Source organism: Xyrauchen texanus, chromosome 1 (assembly GCF_025860055.1).
Source record: "Xyrauchen texanus isolate HMW12.3.18 chromosome 1, RBS_HiC_50CHRs, whole genome shotgun sequence".
Lineage (NCBI taxonomy): Eukaryota > Metazoa > Chordata > Actinopteri > Cypriniformes > Catostomidae > Xyrauchen > Xyrauchen texanus.
In genome coordinates this window covers 23288211-23307573 of record NC_068276.1, presented here as the reverse complement: position 1 = coordinate 23307573, position 19363 = coordinate 23288211, and the positions used below count along the sequence as shown (strand labels likewise).

General features: G+C 37.8%; 2 protein-coding genes across 3 annotated transcripts; both read left to right on the top strand.

The window, feature by feature from the left end:
- Nucleotides 1-1911: 1911 nt before the first annotated feature.
- LOC127646666 (acetylcholinesterase) lies at nucleotides 1912-14131 on the top strand. Its single transcript, XM_052130468.1, has 5 exons — nucleotides 1912-2144; nucleotides 6512-7989; nucleotides 8802-8994; nucleotides 9183-9361; nucleotides 11428-14131. Exons 2-5 carry the CDS (start codon nucleotides 6582-6584, stop codon nucleotides 11547-11549), a joined length of 1902 nt encoding a protein of 633 aa, XP_051986428.1. The 5' UTR covers nucleotides 1912-2144; nucleotides 6512-6581; the 3' UTR covers nucleotides 11550-14131.
- Nucleotides 14132-14579: 448 nt separating this feature from the next.
- zgc:92664 (uncharacterized protein LOC436695 homolog) lies at nucleotides 14580-18795 on the top strand. 2 transcript variants are annotated; one of them, XM_052132282.1, is made up of 6 exons: nucleotides 14580-14631; nucleotides 14731-14819; nucleotides 15049-15143; nucleotides 16837-17057; nucleotides 17185-17289; nucleotides 17452-18795. In XM_052132282.1, the coding sequence occupies exons 2-6, from the start codon at nucleotides 14799-14801 to the stop codon at nucleotides 17514-17516; spliced, it is 507 nt and encodes a 168-aa protein (XP_051988242.1). In that variant the 5' UTR covers nucleotides 14580-14631; nucleotides 14731-14798; the 3' UTR covers nucleotides 17517-18795. The 2 variants fall into 2 exon arrangements, with proteins under 2 accessions (XP_051988242.1, XP_051988234.1); XM_052132274.1 differs by having other exon boundaries at nucleotides 14580-14819.
- Nucleotides 18796-19363: the final 568 nt, after the last annotated feature.

The following is a 19363-nucleotide window of genomic DNA, read 5'->3' as shown; positions in this document are numbered from 1 at the left end:
CGACTGATTCAAGCTGATAGAAGAGCAACTTTGCCTGAAATAACCACTCGTTACAACCGAGGTATGCAGCAAAGCATTTGTGAAGCCACAACACGCACAACCTTGAGGCGGATGGGCTACAACAGCAGAAGACCCCAACGGGTACCACTCATCTCCACTACAAATAGGAAAAAGAGGCTACAATTTGCAAGAGCTCACCAAAATTGGACAGTTGAAGACTGGAAAAATGTTGCCTGGTCTGATGAGTCTCGATTTCTGTTGAGACATTCAGATGGTAGAGTCAGAATTTGGCGTAAACAGAATGAGAACATGGATCCATCATGCCTTGTTACCACTGTGCAGGCTGGTGGTGGTGGTGTAATGGTGTGGGGATGTTTTCTTGGCACACTTTAGGCCCCTTAGTGCCAACTGGGCATCGTTTAAATGCCATGGCCTACCTGAGCATCGTTTCTGACCATGTCCATCCCTTTATGGCCACCATGTACCCATCCTCTGATGGCTACTTCCAGCAGGATAATGCACCATGTCACAAAGCTCGAATCATTTCAAATTGGTTTCTTGAACATGACAATGAGTTCACTGTACTAAAATGGCCCCCACAGTCACCAGATCTCAACCCAATAGAGCATCTTTGGGATGTGGTGGAACGGGAGCTTCGTGCCCTGGATGTGCATCTCACAAATCTCCATCAACTGCAAGATGCTATCCTATCAATATGGGCCAACATTTCTAAAGAATGCTTTCAGCACCTTGTTGAATCAATGCCACGTAGAATTAAGGCAGTTCTGAAGGCGAAAGGGGGTCAAACACAGTATTAGTATGGTGTTCCTAATAATCCTTTAGGTGAGTGTAGTTTAATGAACTTAAAGAGAGCAGTTTAGAAAAGATCTTTATAATAACAGAGTGAATATTTCAGAATCAGAATACTTAATAGCACCTGCCATACAGCAAAGCTAATGTCACTCAAATAGTCTGGCAGAAACACAGAAATTAAAGACAAACTGCATTCTTGTGATGTTGCAGCGGCATGGGGTGTAAAAACGGTGTGGATGTGCTTTTTTTTATGGGGACAACCTGGGTTCAATTCCCCCTTTTACCCCACTTTTCTCATTATTTGTCCTGTCTCCACTCTTAATATTTCCTTTAATACTACTTATCAAAATAAATAAACTTAGTATAAAAGTTTATTTCCTCACATTGACTTGGTCACATTGAATGTCGTGAGTTGAGTAAAGGTTTGATGCAAGTAAAATTAACCATGGTTTTACTATACAAGCATGTTTTTGATTTTTGGCTGAAACCATGCAATTAACAATGGTGTTACTATACTGTTAATATAGTAATCATGATTCATTTTGTGCTTACTATGATTTTACCACAACATATGGTGATAATATTAGGCTACTAGGTAAAATCGTGTTTAAATTGTGTAAGGGAAGGTTGGGGTTAGGGGTTGATGTGTGTCTGTGGGACTGAGATTCACACAACAAAAAGCTGTAGTGTTGCTCCTCTACTGTATGTTAGTTTTTAATAAGGGGTGCAAACAGCATCTAAAACTATTTGCACTTGGTGCAAAAAAAAGTTGCTTTTTGTTGCCATTTTCACTTAGCGCAAATAGTCTCTGTCTTACATTAAAGAACCAAAAATACATGTGCTCTGTAGCGGAGAGTTTGATGTTTATGGACGGACTTGTAAGAAATTAATTGTATCTGACAGCCGCACTTAATTTACATTGCATGAAGCTGACGTCTCTTCAAAAAAAATTTAAAGAAAGAAAGAAAGAAGCGTACCCTACATTGGCAGTTTAAAAAATGAGGGTCGAGACAGTTCAGCAGTGGTGGCTCGTCTCGCGAGAGCTCTGTAGTTTGTTTTGTAGTCGATTATGCTTATTATAAGAAGTCTCCACCTATCGACACAGCAGTGCAAGACGCATACTGTATCATCATAGATCCGTGTTCACTTAGTTCCATCAAGGGCTAGATCAAGCGTTAAAATCAGTCCGACGAGACTACATAATTCACCCTAGTCACGCTCCGGTTGTCCTGTTTTATCGCCCTACTACACGTCAAGAATTCAGGCTTGCATCGTTCAAGGACAGAGAGAGGGGCACTGAAGCAAAGCTGGCTTGTGAACGGGATCGTCAGGTACCGAATTCAGGCATCTTAGCAGGTTTGGTGAGGTTTGCTCGGGCACTTATGATCTCCAATGGATCAGTCCAACAGGCAACAATGCGTTGTCAATATATTAATGCGTTGCGTCTACCAAATGCACATAGGCTACGCCTGTTTGTAGTTTCTTTTTATTTTTTATTTTTTGTGTGTTTCTGGGATATTTAAATGCATTATGTTTCAAATGTAACCGAAGAATACGTTATCTCTATTTACAAAACAGTTACCTATGCGGATCGCATCTGTGTAGCCTATGAAATACGATTTTGTGGTTATTTGTTATGTTCAAATAGAAGTGCATGTTCCTTATCATTGGTAGTCTGCGTTATTATAACACAGTCATGCACAGTAAATGGTTGGTATACTGATGTTTACTTAAACACACGAACCGCGTTGGTTATTGCAATTGCATGTCATTTTCGAGATCATATTGTAATGATGATATGAATAAAGCAAGATAACTGTCAACATTATGTACATGTTTTAACCATATCTTTATTTTTAAAAAAAGCAAGTTTGTGCCTTTAATCTGTGACGTACAATATACAAGAAAATGGTTAAACACTCAAAAAGCAAAGAAATTGGTCAAGTATTTATAATTACTACTAATTAAAAAAGAAAACAAGTGTTATTTTTATCCTTCCGTCCCTGCTAAGGTCTGTGCACATCACTGGGTGAGATTATATGGCAAGAATAAATTGATGTAATGGAGAAAGATTATGAGCGCGTGAGCATAGACCAACCCACGCGCACTGAGGCCATGGTTCCTTAAAATTAAGTCTTCTTTATCTTCCAGCACCTGTTCTATGTAACCTCCTGTCTCCTTTGATTTTCTACCACATTAGAGCCTCTAGAGCCAGTAACTTGTGTGCTTTGGATGTTGCTTGTACGCAGCACCGAATTCGTAATTAAGCCTGCATTGACCCTGTGATAACAATGTAATAAAGTTCGCCAAAAAGCATGATGATTTCAATTCAGTGTTTGTATTATATTGTTCAATTTCCCTCTCATGTTGTATTAAACCAAATAAAAGAGTTTTCATTTTCATTTATATTTTGTTTACAATTATTTTAACAATTTAATCGCATAATTACTGTGAGACTTCTGACTCTGATGTTGATGCAGTTATGATAAGCTTTCAGCCTGCTTTTAGAATCTGTGTTCCACTGGGATACGTTAATTATAGTCAAGCATGCTGTCTCAGAGCAGGACAATTCATTTTACCATTTTGTACACACTACCCATCAACTGGGGTTCATTTGAAAGCTTAAAATATTGTTGTTGTGATTGTACTGGTAATGATGACATCCCTACAGTTGGCTTCAGCACAGTGTGAATACACAAGTGTGTATTTGTTGCCGCGCTAAGCTATCGGAGCACTCTCTTGTGAAATATTAGATGGGCAGACCACAACACAGATAATTCCATCTCAGTGCTGCTCATAAAACTGTCACTTTTGAAATGCTTTGGATTGTCAGTCATGTCACAATGAACTAACAGCATGATAGAACGTAATTTGGGGTTCTATGGTGGTATTGATGCGTGTATCCGTTTTCTTCTACTGTTAGTGGTGTTACAAATTTGGTGGTTCAAAGAAACTGTAATGGGTAACAAATAAATAAGCAGTAACGTTAGAAAATGAGTTGGATCGTGGTAAGGAAGAGGAGGAGAATCCAAGAACAGATAGGCTGTACAGAGGATGCAATGGGTAGTCCACCAGAGTTCAAACTTGGATAGATTAAGGCTTGCTGAGAATGATCAATCCTACATTATAGGAAATAATTTGTTAAAGTTAGACCAGGAAGGGTACAGAAAGAAAGATGTTTGTTTATAGTATATGATTGTGTGCACAACAACATGTAATCCCAAGACAAAAGCAACCCCCTCTGTTAACTTCATACATGAATGCCAGGATCTAATTTGAGTCCAGGCAGCCTCTCCCCCTCTGCTTATAGCTGCCCTTGCCCCCCATTTCCGGCATGCAGCTGTCTTTAGATATTAATAAATCCATTGAGACGCTGTGACTGATGAATTGCACTGCAGTCCCCCACACCTCTTTTTCACCACTGACTCCAATGTAATATTACAATTAATATTTTTAGACAGGTCTCTCTAAATCAGCCAGTAGATTATGGAAAGAGCTGTACAGTTTAATGCAGATGGGAAACAGTTCCTAACATATCCTTTATTTTTATGATCCATAGACCTACAGTAACCTCTTAGCAGAGAAAGTGTTGGATAGCCAGAAAGGCAGATGGACTGACTGAATGACACCCTCAAAAATAGGTGGCCACACAGACAAAGGATGCAGGGAAACAGAAATAGCCTCATCGAAGTAGGCACTGACACAGATAGTCAAATTCATGTACTCCTATTCCTAACTGTGCCTTTAGAATTAATCCAGTCATCATGGCAACTAGGCAACAGGTAAAACATAAACATCCACCTCAAAGGTGTGTTTGGGGTCATAGCTGGTGAGCATAAACAACAGTCCATCAGACTAGAGCACAATCTATGAGTTAGCTTATTCATGTTGAATAAAATGGGTCCTATTTTAAGAGTGCTATGCTTTAATCGCAGAGCTATGTATCAGAATCTCTTGTGCAAAGTCGGCATGGCCATGAAATTGACATTTTTGTGCAAGTATGTGTAAGGCGCAAGTGGGTTGGTGAAATCGCACGAATTAAATTAATTCTGAGGCTTTTCTCCAGTTATTGCACAGTCTGTGTCATATTATTTATTCCATTCTCCATCAAACAATGTCATTATAAATGAAGACAGCTTATTCATATGAATTTGGCTGTGTAAATGTGCTGTATGCAGTGCATCCCCTTCTCTGTGACTGTATCGTTGCCTGTGCTGCTCTGGACCGTGATGCATAGGCGGAAATCGCGGGGGGGTCAGGACCCCCCCCATCTGAGGGTTGTCCCCCCCCTAAAATATCATTAAAATATGTGTATTGTAAATAATATAATGATATATTCTTAAAATAATTGTTTAAGAAATAAAATAATACAAATGCAAACGGGGCGACAACACACGCCCGGACCCCAATTGGGCTAATCAGCCAAGGAGAGAGCTACATGCAGCTGTCATGTGTGCGTTTATGCTTTTGTGTCTTTTTGTTTAAGTTAATTGAAATATTACTTTGATTGTTCAGCCGGTTCTCGCCTCCTCCTCTCCCATTTTAACCATGTTACATCATGTTGATCTACTGACACACAAATTATGGCTAGTATAAATGTGATCCATAGCTCTTTGTTATTATCTGCTGGTGGAATCCTCAAACTGCAAATACAGGAACTGAGTTTAGAGTGCACTGATATTAGATATGGTTCTCAAAAGTCTTAGCGCAATGACCTATTTCTCAGGAAAATAAAAAATTGCTTTGTGCCACTTTATTAGTATACAGTTTACCCACAGTTTGCACACATATACCAACAGATAGCGCAAACACTCCCACCCACACGCCTTTTTTTGCTGTCGCAAAATTTTTTAGCCATGTCCCAAATGGCACACTATGCACTTACAAAATATACAATGCACTCAGCCATGTAGTGTATGAATTTTCGAAGTGTAGTATAGTCCCAAGTGGAACACTTAATGTTTTTTTACGACACGGAAGCATTCGCTGTTAGACTGCTGACGGAAGTGACGTTTCAAATGCAAGCATTGTGTTGCCAGCAGCTTTAGTGTGCTTGCCACCCTCAGTTCAACACTTATATCTCAATAATATGCATATTCACACAGCTTTTTCACTGAAGTTTCACTAGTTGCCATATTCTCCATTATTTACACTTGTTTTGCCAGACCAGTATCACTGCCGGTAACTCTGCCCCATTCACTATGTACGGCAAGCTGCGAGCACTGAGTGCACGAAGTGTCCAACATTCGGCACTGTATTGATGGTTGAAAATGTGCATCATCTATGTACTCCTAGTACACTTCTTTTTGTTGCATTTTCAGTGTAAACATACTACTCACACAACTTACACTACAAAATGGCATAGAATAGTGCAGAAGTGTACAGTTTGGGATGCACCTTGTGTTTAGAATTAGTCATGAAAATAGGATAAGAAGTAGTGCACGGCTGTTGCCCGTAGTGCAGCGCTCAGCGCAGTCTCAAACATCCAGCCCTATATCTCTATGCATCAACAAATTTGTATGCCTTGTTTGGCCTGTAAATTACCATCAATTTTCTCCCTGTCTCACAAATGTTTACTCGCTTCTAATGTCAGCTCCCTTCTTTTTGTAGTTTCTTTTTTTAACCTTTTCATTTGATCCCTTTCCTGAAAACCAATTTAGTTTTCTGAACTTTTTATCTTTTGTCTTTTCATTCACAGATCATACTGAACTTAGCTTAAAGAAGAGTGAGATCAACATTCTTTCCTAACTAACAAAAGGAAATACATAATGAAGACCATAGACATTTTCCTTCTGCCCACTGTGCTCTTCATGTCCCTTTTCCACTGCTGTCTTGCACAAAGTGACTCTGACCTCATAGTAACAACAAGGTTGGGTCGTGTGCAGGGTGTACTCTTGCCTGTTCCAGACCGGAATCACGTGATCACTTTCTTGGGCATTCCATATGCTGAACCTCCTATTGGGAAAAGGCGTTTCAAGCAAGCAGAGCCCAAAAGGCCTTGGAATGGTGTCTTTGAGGCAAGAGACTACCCAAATGCCTGCTATCAGTCTGTTGACACCACTAACCCAGGGTTTCCAGGTATCGAGATGTGGAACCCCAACAGAATGATGAGTGAGGACTGCCTGTACCTTAATGTGTGGGTTCCTCCTTCCACAAGGCCACAAAACCTCACAGTAATGGTCTGGATTTATGGTGGTGGCTTTTATAGTGGTTCATCCTCTCTTGATGTCTATGATGGCCGGTACTTGGCTAACTCTGAAAAGGTAGTAGTTGTATCTATGAACTATCGTGTTGGAGCTTTTGGATTCCTTGCACTCAATGGCTCATCAGAAGCACCGGGAAATATGGGTCTCCTTGACCAGAGGTTGGCCCTCCAATGGGTGCAAGATAACATTCACTTCTTCGGAGGTAACCCAAAACAGGTCACCATTTTTGGCGAAAGTGCTGGCGGAGCCTCAGTGGGGATGCATCTTCTGTCACCAGATAGCCGCCCATATTTCACACGTGCCATAATGCAAAGTGGTGTTCCTAATACCCCCTGGGCTACTGTTAGCATTGATGAGGCCCGTCGTAGAGCCACCTTGCTGGGCAGTCTCATTGGATGCAGTGAAGGTAATGACACAGAGCTGGTTGACTGCCTGAGGAGCAAAGAGCCAGAGGATCTAATTAATCTGGAGTGGAGAGTACTCCCCTATAACAGCCTGTTCCGCTTCTCCTTTGTACCGGTCATAGATGGCGTGGTGCTCCCTGACACCCCTGATGCCATGCTCAGCTCAGGGAACTTTAAACACACTCAAATCCTCATGGGTGTAAATCAGGATGAAGGATCTTACTTCTTAATTTATGGTGCACCAGGATTCAGTAAAGACAATGACAGTTTAATATCACGAGAAGACTTCCTCCAGGGTGTGAAGATGGGTGTTCCTCATGCTAATGAGATTGGCTTGGAGGCAGTTATCCTTCAGTACACTGACTGGATGGATGAGAACAACCCTCAAAAGAATCGAGATGCCATGGATGATATTGTAGGAGATCAAAATGTTATTTGTCCTCTACAACACTTTGCAAGTTCATATGCCCAGCACACTGGTGTCCATACCCAGGCAGCAGCAACTGCACAAGGGACACTGGGCTGGGGAAACTTGGGATCAACAGGCTACAACAGTAACTCACATGGTAAGCCCATTACAATAATAAAGAATGCACGCTGTGTTGTGCATCTCACATCAACCATAAGGATAATTGGTTAACAATTGGGTCATTTTATTTGAGTTGAAAATGTATTTAATTGTAGATAAAAAATGTGATGCTGCATCTTATTGGGTAAAGATTTGGAATAGTTATTGAAATGTTGTAGCTTCACTGAACATTACATTTACAAGCATATCAAATGGCATATCAGTGACCTATACAATAAAATCTATTTTGTTCTATAAAAAGCATGTTGTCCCCTCATGGGTGTTGCCATGTTTATATAACATTAGCATCCATGTAAGCAATTTGAGTTATTCATTTGGGATAATAGCAACAATAATAATGTTAACTTTATAAAGACCTTTTCTAGACTTCAATGTGTTTTACAAAACATAAAAGTACAAGTGTAGTCCAGACAAGTGATGGCGCAACATAATAAAATGTCCAAACATTTTCATTGCTGGAGCAATGAAACAACCTGCAACGCCCACGCTACAGAGCTTGAACACACAACAGAAATATCTACATCCAAGCCACATCTGCACTGGCACTAACAACACTCTGAGTTAGAGAGAGGACTTGTTGCAGTGTGGCAGTGATCCAATAAGAACACAATGTAAACAAACAGCTGCAGCTGTTAATAGACTGCATGCATCCATGCTGACAGGTGTCAGTATAAAGTCTAAGACCACTTGGACAGAGAAGGCCAGCAAAACATAAACACAAACTTGAGTAAACCTTCAGTGTAAAAAAATGTATTGCCAGTTTTCCCAATCCCTTTTTTTTGTTCTTAGGTGCTGTGTACCTCTACTTGTTTGACCATCGAGCCTCTAATCTGGCCTGGCCTGAGTGGATGGGTGTAATTCATGGTTATGAGATTGAGTTTGTGTTTGGCCTGCCTTTAGAGAAAAGGCTCAATTACACTGCAGAGGAAGAGAAACTCAGCCGACGTATGATGAAATACTGGGCCAATTTCGCCCGCACTGGGTAAGAGATAACATAACAGGGTGAGAATCCAAGAAATATTTAATGTCCATGTAAGATTTGTCGTCATACATTTTTCAGAAACTGTTGGATTTATATGATAGTTGTGGAGGTTGGAATTTTTCTTTTAGTGTTGCCTTTAAAAGTTGACTCTTTTTAAGTTTAAAGTTTTTTTTCTGACTGCCCCTTAGTAATCCCAACATTAACATTGATGGCACCATAGAGAGTCGAAGACGGTGGCCTCAATTTACAGCTACTGAGCAGAAGCATGTGGGTTTGAATACAGAACCACTGAAGGTGCACAAGGGTCTAAGAACGCAGGTTTGTGCTCTGTGGAACCGCTTCCTGCCTCGTCTACTTAATATCACAGGTAAATGAAAAAAGAGCTATTTTTACCAGTATATTCCTCAGTTCTGCATTTATTTTTTGTTTAAATAGAGCCCTTCTGATATTTATTAATGTGGACATAGATGAAATACAGTGTCCTGCCTTTTGCTAATGTGAATGTTCAGGTTAGTTTGAAGGTGAGAAACTGCAGGCTTGTGTTTTATGGATGGATCATTGTAAATTACTGCTGTTTAGGAGAGGGAGGCTAGGTAACAAGAGTCAAACTAAATCATACAAAAAACTTTTGTGGGTTCTCCTTGTGTACCTTCTGTTAGTACCCTCTCTCTACTTAGGCTGTAGTGTTGTCACGGTACCAAAATTTCAGTAGTTGGTAATTTCACAGTTCTCTATACCAATTTCGATACCACAGAAAAAATATGGTAATATTATAATGTGCTATTTAACACACCAGTTTAGTTATTTTAAATTATTTAACAATTATTTTAATACTTAATACATTTGTTAGTTTAATTTCATTTCATCATCAAAATGGTGTCTAATCAATAAATTCTTAAAACGTTTAACAAGTGAAAATATAACTTTTCAACATGTCATTGCAATGTTTTTTCACAACTCTTATTGAACAGCGGTCTTGCTTTTGATATTTGTATTAATTATTATTATTTCAGTGAATATAAAGTTTTACCATACACTTTTCTGGATAAACAGATCGTGGGCCCAGTGTGATCATCATTTCCAATCTTTTTTAAGTGGTATTTTGGTAGGACAATATAGATTGACAATCACATGGATAAATACATAGAGGAATGTTCTTGTTATAAACACATTAACCCCCAACCTTACCATCCCCAAACATGCACAAAAACAAATCAGATAAATAACTAAATAAATAAACTTGAATATATTCATTATTGTCTAGTACATGACATAAGACATTCAGTGTACAGAACTGTTGGAATCAGGATCAGGGGAGCAAAGCAAGCCTTTAATAAAGTTCAAGAGGGGATCCCATGTGCTATTGATTGTCTTAAGAGATCCTTGTAGCATAGGCCTTCATTTATCTAGTTTTATGTAGGAAAAAATTTCCTGGATCCATCTGTCATGAGAAGGAGAAAAAGTGCACTTCCATTTGAGAAGGATATTTCTTCTAGCTAATAGAGTGGTGAAAGCAACAATTTAAGCAATGGAGTTTGTAGAACCGGTGTACGGTAAAATGCCAAAAAGAGCTGTCAACAGATTGAGGCCTAGTTCAACATGAAGTGCTTTTTCTAGTGTGTCAAATACATTAGACCAAAAGGTTAACAGTCAAGGGGACGACAAGAACTTATGAACATGATCTGTCGGGCCTTGTATGCAGTGAATAAAAGCATCACTTTTGTCTGGGAAAAATTGTGCTAACTGGGCCTTAGTCAGGTGGGCTCTATAGAGTACCTTAAATTGTAGCAGGCCGTGTCTGGCACAAATTGAGGAAGAATGCACCCGGTTTAAAATATGGCACCATCTGATCATCTGAAATGGGTGTAAACACCCCATCTTTGTTCAAATGCTTGACTGCGAGAAGACCGTTGCATGCCCACATACGATATGAAGCATCCAAACTAGATGGTGGAAAAACATGGTAATTTAAAATAGGCATATGTATGGAAGTGCTATGTAGGCTGAAGGATTTCCTAAACTGTCCAAATTCTGAGTGAATTCAAAACATCAGGATTTTACGCAATTCTGTTGACATCCAAGGGAACAGAACATCTCTTTTGGGAGGTGAGTGGGGAGAGTGCTGCAAGCTTACCTGACATAAAGACGTAAATTACAAATTCTCTTTTGTGGCCCCTTAGCCAGTGTTCTGTTTAATGAGTGAGGTTTTTAGCGTGACGTGGACTACTGGTAAGTTTAATGGATGGTTTTTGTACAGCTCTCTATACAGATTTTTCTGTTCAACAAAAATTTTCTGCAATTTTAAAATCATCCTTCAGTTTCTCTTGCCTTTGTCTTTGATTCCGCTGTTAAACTTTATTTCTTTTTCTTTCCCTTGTCAAGCCCCATGCCATCCCTTTCAGCACATAATTGTTTTTTTCTGCCCTTACCTAGACAACGTCGATGATGTTGAGCAACAATGGAAAGTGGAATTTCACCGCTGGAGCTCTTACATGATGCACTGGAAGAGTCAGTTTGACCATTACAGCAAGCAGGAACGCTGTACAGATCTCTAGATAAATTTGACATGAACGTAAGAGAGTGCAGATCAGTAAGAAAAAAGGAAAACTGATGACCATATCGCTCAATAGTCTCTTTTCAGAATGGCAAAGGTTCCCAAAGCTTAATGAAATCTTGTCGCTCATTACTATCTCTGAGTTATGAATGTGCACTTGTGCACACAAGCTGCTATAAGAGATTATTGAGTTCTATGGTCAACAAAATGTATGAATCAAAAAATTGTTGTAGTTGCGATATTACCTCTGAAAAGTGAGTGTGTTTGTCTGTCTGTTCTGCTGGGACATAGAAACCCTCATTCACTCTGGTCCTCAGGATACCACACTATTTAACTTTTTTTTGGTTATGTTCTTGTAAGGCTTGAATTATTATGGCTGCTTTCTCTTCTCCCTGTCTACTGCATCTATTCAGCATTTTGTGTGCTTTTTTTATCCCGGTTATTGTGTGAACCTTTCTGAGTGTGGGCCAACTCAATATACTTACTTCATTCAGGAATCAGGAGCCATCTTTTTTTTCATCTATGCTAGCTAACTATACTCAGTTGAGTTTTTGTGTGGGCAAGTATGTGATATAAATGTACTGATATTTAACTTCTCATTTTTATAGCTACGTACATTGCATTCATTCTGGTGCCCACAGCATGACGTTTGAATTTATGTGTTTGAGAGAAAGTGTGTGTTTACCATATACCAACTACATGGGTCAGTTTGTGTGTCTGTATGTACAATCCCACTTGTGAATGCCACCTCTCCTTAGTTCAAGATTCATATGGGAATTTTTTATGCTGCAGTGTTTTATGCTAGAAAGAGAGAACGGTGAGTACGAGTAATGTGGACTGTGTGCCAAAGGGTGAATATAATTTTTCCTTACAGTCTCCCTCTCTCGATGGGAAATGATTCTCATTACGATAATGGAGGGAAAGTAATTTACTTAGTGCTCATTCGAAATGACAGCCTGCTGTATCAGCCATCTTAAGTCCAGCCCCACATTTACCCTTTTGATGCAGTAGGAGGATGATAAAGGAAAACATAGGCAATTATTGAAGATGCAAGGACAAAACGAATACAGGGTTACAAAAGCCACTTCTGTCACATATTCTATATTTATTGAAATTGTATAATGTCCTTTTTTTAATTAATTATTTGCATGATTTCGTAAAGTATAAAAAGAGCTAAAAAATCATGAGGAGTGTTTTTAGTTTGTTTAAAATAGAGCAAATATAGTTTTTGGTATTTATTAAGATAGTGGAACTACATACATATTTGCATTTTGCCTGCGAATCTGTATCAAACATTATTTTATATTTTACAGAGTGAATGTACTGTATTATGGTCATTAGTTCTCATGTATACATTGTCCCAATTTGCATAGTCATGTTTATTATGAACACGCTGAATTTGTGAATGCTAGTCTGTTTATGCTGTCTCATTAACCTTCTGTCAGCCTGCATTTACCAAGGCTATTTCAGTGTATTTGTCCAGTACCATTTACAGTATCTACAGTTTTGTTTTCAACACTGTGGAAGGGATCTGACTCTGAGAAGACAGCAGGTCTTCCGGCACACAAAATGATTGGTTGTTATGAAGCATTTAACCTCTGAATATGACTGAGGTAATGTAGGTTTGCTTAAAAAAAAAAAAAAAAAAAAAGATCTTGTTCTAGTTATAAATGTTGGATCAGTTGAACGAGAAAATGTAATGCGAGTATAGTATGACTACGCATGCTTGTTTATGGGTTTGAATGACAGCTGCTGTTGCACCTCTTGTACAGTGAGAGGGCTATCCATCTCTTGCACCCCATGAAATCCCCTTGTGCATGTCCCAGACCCATCCTCTATATTCTGTGCTTTAAAAATTGACTGTTATCTTCTCTGACAATATTAGTGCTGATGCCTATTAATGATATTTCATATATAAGTTTATAGCTATAAAAAATTGTTAGCCCAGAGATAAATATTGATGTTAGCAATAACAAAATACACTTATAATGGAATATATATATATATATATATATTTGAATGCATTGAAGCTCATGTAATGATGTCACTGACTTGACTGAAAAACAATGGTCATGAATGGTCACCAATCTGGTTTTAAATCAGCACTTTCGTCAACACAATATAGAGTGCCATATGCTACCTTATAGATATTGTTCTTTAGTGTTGAATATGGAATCACTTTCGTGCATTTTTGAGCAAATTATTATTATTCATTTTTAATTCTTGAAATTATGTTGCCAGCAAGGACACCTGCCTCCCAATTACATCACAAAGAGACAATGTTATCTCTGACAAATCCATAAGGTTCTACCCTAAAAGTATGTAGAATATTGCATTTGAACATTGTTCTGCATTTGTTGCACTTTGACTACATGCCTATAATAACAATTATTGCTATTGTTGTTCTTGTTATTGTTATTTATTCATTATTGTCAAGATATTGCCTGCTGTGTCAAATTAGTGCCAAAAAGGTATTGTGACAGCATTGTGCACATCCTCTGCATGGTGATACTTATCCGCCCACTTTGGATAACATACCAATAGCTGTCCACCGCAACCTCAATAAACAGTTATTTACTTAATTACATTAGAGCTGCTTGCTTGTGTGGTCCTTATTTCCAGGTAGCCTACAGCAGAATATGAACTGTGGCTGCCGGCTTTGTGCACCAGATGGCAGCACACGCCAATGCAAAGAATAATATTGAACTATATTGGCTAACGCAACCGCACCTGAAAGTTTTGAATTGCATATATCATATATAGAGAGAGATTTTTACATAATTAAACAAATGTCCCATGTTCGAGTGATAGGGTTCCGCCATAACACGTTAACGTGGTTTGGGGCGAGTGCTTATGAAGACTAAATGTAGATGGTGTTGACAAATAGACAAATGAAAATAGACTCTAATCTCTAGAAATATCATAAGGGAGAGCTCGAACCACCTGAAGAAAACGCACTGAGGGAAACAGCGAATTAATTGCGTAGTTTCGACGCAGCTTTGAATGTGTGGAGTAACTGTCTGGTGCTGACCAATAACGAATGTCTTCTGTCGTTTAAGACCAATGCGCGCCTTTGAATTAGGGTAATTTCTGTGGCGCACTTCTGCACTGTTTAGTTCGAATGTTTTTACTATTTTGTCATGATGTAAAAGATTGAAGAAGTAGTAACGCTGTAATTTTAGGTACCCGAGTCAAGTCAGCACGCTCCTGACATTTTTCAAGCGTTATTTCTCAGTTGTTAATCAAAACAATGACTTCGGCCTCTACTAAGGTAAACTTGTGTTTATAAATACAGGACATAATCATAGGTTACATGTTTTATTATTTGCATTGATAGTATACATGCATAAATGCCTCACAGTGTTGGATATGCTTAACACGTTTGTTAGTACAGCTATTGGCTAGCATGCTAACAGTTCACCTTACTAATAACAGCTTCAAAACACACACGTTTTCGTTTATTTCTTGCTCATCATGACCGGCTGGCTTTACGTATTTAGGTTGGCGAGATCTTTTCTGCAGCTGGAGCTGCTTTCACAAAATTAGGAGAGCTAACCATGCAGCTGCATCCTGTGGCAGATGTCAGTCCGGCAGGGTAAGACACCATTATTTCCATTTAATATAAGCCTTGCATCAGGCTTTGAGTGGTCATACGATATGCACAGTCACGTTATAATGTTTTTTTTTTTTAGGGTATATATTTTGCTAAGCCTTCCTCTTTCCTAACTTGGAAGTGCATATGTATTATTTACTAGCTCAGAAAAAAAAAAAGTAAAAACGTTTAGGTTACTAAAGCAAATGCTCTGCTTTGGCTTTTCTTTAAAAAATAATGATGTTTAACTATATGGGTGGACTGGAGCAAACAATCCATTGTCCTATTGTGATGTAAACGATTTAATATGAGGACTCAACAAGGCTAAAGGTACACCTGAATTAAATTAACTTTTTCTGGTCGCACAGTGGATCAAGATTGGATTTTTTTTTTTTAATAAACATAACTAAATATTATGTACATTTATTTTTCTTAAATATTGATAGAATTTATTTTATTTCAACAATTATGTTGTTCCAACAGAATGTGGGATACATATATAAGATCAGTGGTGGGCCCACACACTTGTAATTGTACACAGGATGTACTGTATATAGTGTAGATATATGGGCAGAAGTTATAGGGAAAAATCTGTAAACTGATGTAAATACTTTTTGAGACAGCAAGTGAAAAATTGAGATGGGGCTTATTCAATATAATCCTTTCAAAAATGGGTGCATCATTTCCTGTTAATTTCATTTGACAGCATTTCAGAATATCCTCAAGAATTCTATAAACAAATGAATTTCCATTTTGATTGGATCGGTCAATGTAAGCCCACTTTGAAACATTTTCATTACAAATCATTTCACAATGTGTGCAACAGATAATACTATCCTTTCACTAATTGGACCGTTATTGAAAAACATTTGATTTAATAACCTTGAACAAAACTGAAAATTACAAATAAGTATTTAGTCTTTAAATTAATGTGAACATAAATTTGCAACATTTTAAAAACTATTAAATATTAGATCAGACCCCAAAATCAAACTTTAGACACTGCTCACAATTAACTCATGGGTCAAGAAAATTTAGCATTGTTTAAATAGCATCAAAAACTACCACAGCACTTCCATAAACAGCCATTTGTCTTTAGTGTCTTGGGAGATAATAAAATGTGCATTTTACACCAGGGGGGCCTTTAGCCCCGATGTACCATATTATTCCAGCATAGTTTGGGACTTACTTTGAAGTAATTGGTCCAATGTTCCACATACAAGTTAGAGCATTATTATAAATTACATTATGGGCCTTGTAACCCTCATTGCTGTTTTCCTGCAGAGCTAGAATCAGCTGTCACTTGAGAACACCCAGCTTAGCAATCAAGCAGACTGTGTAAGGACACCTGTCTCACTGTTTTGGCTTTTGTCTAGTCCTAAGATGAATAAGGATACTATGGGTTCGATTTTATTGATGGTGCTCTCCGCAAGAGTAGATGAAACTTGATTCCATCATTTATCCATTGGAAAAAAAATATTTACATTTGAAAATGAAGACCAGTTACTTGGTTGCCACACTTTGGAAATGTAAGAAATTTAATCTTGTACTTCAGCAAATTCAAATATTACTGACTTGCTGGGTTTCGTAGTCTTTATCCGTTTTATTTTTACGTCTGTTGGCCAAGAAAGCTTTTTAGAAATCCCATTAATTAAGCATTGGGTAATTAATTGTGTGATTAATTTCCTACCACAAGGGCACAAACGAAAACTACAGTCAAGAGGAAGCTCTATGAAGATGGTGGCATTCCTTTATCCTCTGATTCTACAAAGAAGAGTACCAAAAAAGTGCCCGTTTCTATGGCTCCCCCTGCTCCACCTACAGTCATCACCGTGCCAACATCTCAGATTATGGTGACTGGGGGTTTACAGGGTTCAACCACAGTTTCATCTAGCATCAAGTCATCTAAGACTGCAGGTAATACAGTACAGTAATACATTTTACACTTGAAATGACCTATTAATACAGTCTTCCACTTCAAAGGACTAAATGCGTTTTGAAAAGTCTTTGTAAAATATAATGCACTCGTATTGTTTTTCCTCAGATGTAACTCTCAGCGCACTAAATGACTCTGACGTAAACAGTGATCTGGTAGATATTGAGGGGCTTGGTGATAGTTCCACATCTAAAAAGCTAAATTTTGATCAGGGTAAGAGAAATCCCCAAAGTATTATTTTTGTTCTCCATATTTTGTATAAAATAACTATCCTCAAAATTGTAAATGTAGATACTTAACTGACATTTTGTTTGTCACATTTATATTCTCTTTCCTCATTGTCTGTTATTTCTATTGTGCCATTTCTTCCTGCAGATAGTCTGAATCTCGACTCCAGCCTCATCATGAATTCAAGTGACTTGCCTCTGTTATCCCGTTGAAATCCTCCATCTCTTTTACTGAAACGTACCATCTGCTAGAAAGGGAACTGATCATGTCACTTGAGTGGAGTTCAGCCCAACTATACAAACTCTAAGTTCTTCACCTGGACAAAGACCACTTTCTTCTTTTCTTTTCCTTTTTTGACAATAAAGGAACATTTATTTTTGAACACAAGGTTTTGAAAGATGCTGTCAAATACTGCTCAATTCATATTACTGTTCTGGGATCTATGGTGGTGTAGCCCTTTGTAAATAAATTTTCAATAGAAGCATTATTGTACATATTTTTCAACCACTATCTCTAGAGATTCAATTGCCAGTACAATGTTTTGGGTAAAACGTGTTGGGGGGCCCAATGTTTTGTTTGATGTACTGTTAACCATTTGAAATGCAGATTTTGCTATAGGTTAAATTATTTTCTAATAATTCGTGCATTTATAACAAAAGATTGTAGCTAAAAATGTCAATCTAAGACAGGGTTTTACTCGAGATAATCCTCAGCCAGGTTGGTTAAAAATTCTTTTTTTTTTTTTTTAAGAGCTGTGTGGCAGCTTTAGTAAGTTTTATCTTTTTAAAAAAAAAAAAATATGTATATATATTTTTTTGTTTGTTTGTTTTTTTTTTGCATTGGCTCGCCATTCTCTGTTAGTGTGTAAAAGGAAGTTTTCTTATGTTGATGTATTTTCTGAGATTAGGGGGTTTTATTAATGTAAATGTTTAAAAGTTAAGATTAACAGAATGTACAGTATATTTACAGTTCATTTCACAATTTCCTTAATTACATTTTTACCTAAATGTTTCCATGAACATGAGTCTTACCCCATGAAACTGTACCACATGAAACTCTGCCAGTTAAGCCATTTATCTGATATCTTCATAATGCATTGGAAATTGCTGCCCGTCTTTCCCATTGCTCATTATGGCCAAAAGTGCTACTGATGAGCTAATGAAACTAGCCATGAAATACAATTAGACTGAATGGCAGCTCTAAGCAGATTGGTGAAGACAGCACACTTTGGGTTTTAACACAGACTGAAACCAAATAACGGACATTTTGTGTAATGTAAATAAACTTGATTTAACTCAAATATGGCTTTGATTGTTTTTTTAATGTTTTTGCACAAATATTCTCATACAAATGACTGTGAAAGAAGAAAATACTTTACAATTTCTGTCATCAACTACTATCTATCTTGGTATGTCACTGCAAAGGTGAATGCAGACAGAATCTCATTTCAGGACAGGTGGTGTCATTTTGCTCCAAACACTAGAGCTGTAGAGTGTGTCTGTCTGACGGGAGCAGCACAAACCATACTGGCAACCCAGAAAGAGGGCAGCTGCCAATATTGATGTGCTGCTACTGTCAGGCACACATAGGCATCAAGTGGTCAAAGGGAGGAGAGTGAAAAAGGAACATACTAAATATGTATGGCAGAAAACAGATTGCATAAACAGTAGATGTGCATTGTACATCTTAAAAGGTTACATTATTATAATTATTATGAAAAACATTTTTTAAATATAAAATCTCCCAGAATGTTAATTCCCAGCTGTCTGTGAATATCTTGCTGAAGAGACTCCTGAAGCTATATCTGGTGATTCAGCCATTAATTATTTAGTGTGTGTCTGGTCATTTGTGACTAAATTATTTTAACTGGTAAAGATCTGCTTTATCAATTGTTTATGCTGAAATAAGCAAGTTATAAATTATAGCCTCATTCTAAATACAAAATACTACAGACAGCATTTTACATGTTATGACAAAGCTTACATTTGATACATATATTAAATTGAACTTTATGATAAAACCTGAAGGCATGTCATGATTGTAACCACTTAAATGCAGG

Excerpts from the sequence above, each read along its gene's own strand:
- zgc:92664 (XM_052132282.1), top strand. The coding sequence starts at position 14,799 with ATGACTTCGGCCTCTACTAAG. Across the intron at positions 15,144-16,836 it reads GCAGATGTCAGTCCGGCAGG|GGCACAAACGAAAACTACAG; the intron begins GTAAGACACCAT and ends TCCTACCACAAG. Across the intron at positions 17,058-17,184 it reads CAAGTCATCTAAGACTGCAG|ATGTAACTCTCAGCGCACTA; the intron begins GTAATACAGTAC and ends GTTTTTCCTCAG.
- LOC127646666 (XM_052130468.1), top strand. The coding sequence starts at position 6,582 with ATGAAGACCATAGACATTTTCCTTCTGCCCACTGTGCTCTTCATGTCC. Across the intron at positions 7,990-8,801 it reads CTACAACAGTAACTCACATG|GTGCTGTGTACCTCTACTTG; the intron begins GTAAGCCCATTA and ends TTTTGTTCTTAG. Across the intron at positions 9,362-11,427 it reads TCGTCTACTTAATATCACAG|ACAACGTCGATGATGTTGAG; the intron begins GTAAATGAAAAA and ends GCCCTTACCTAG.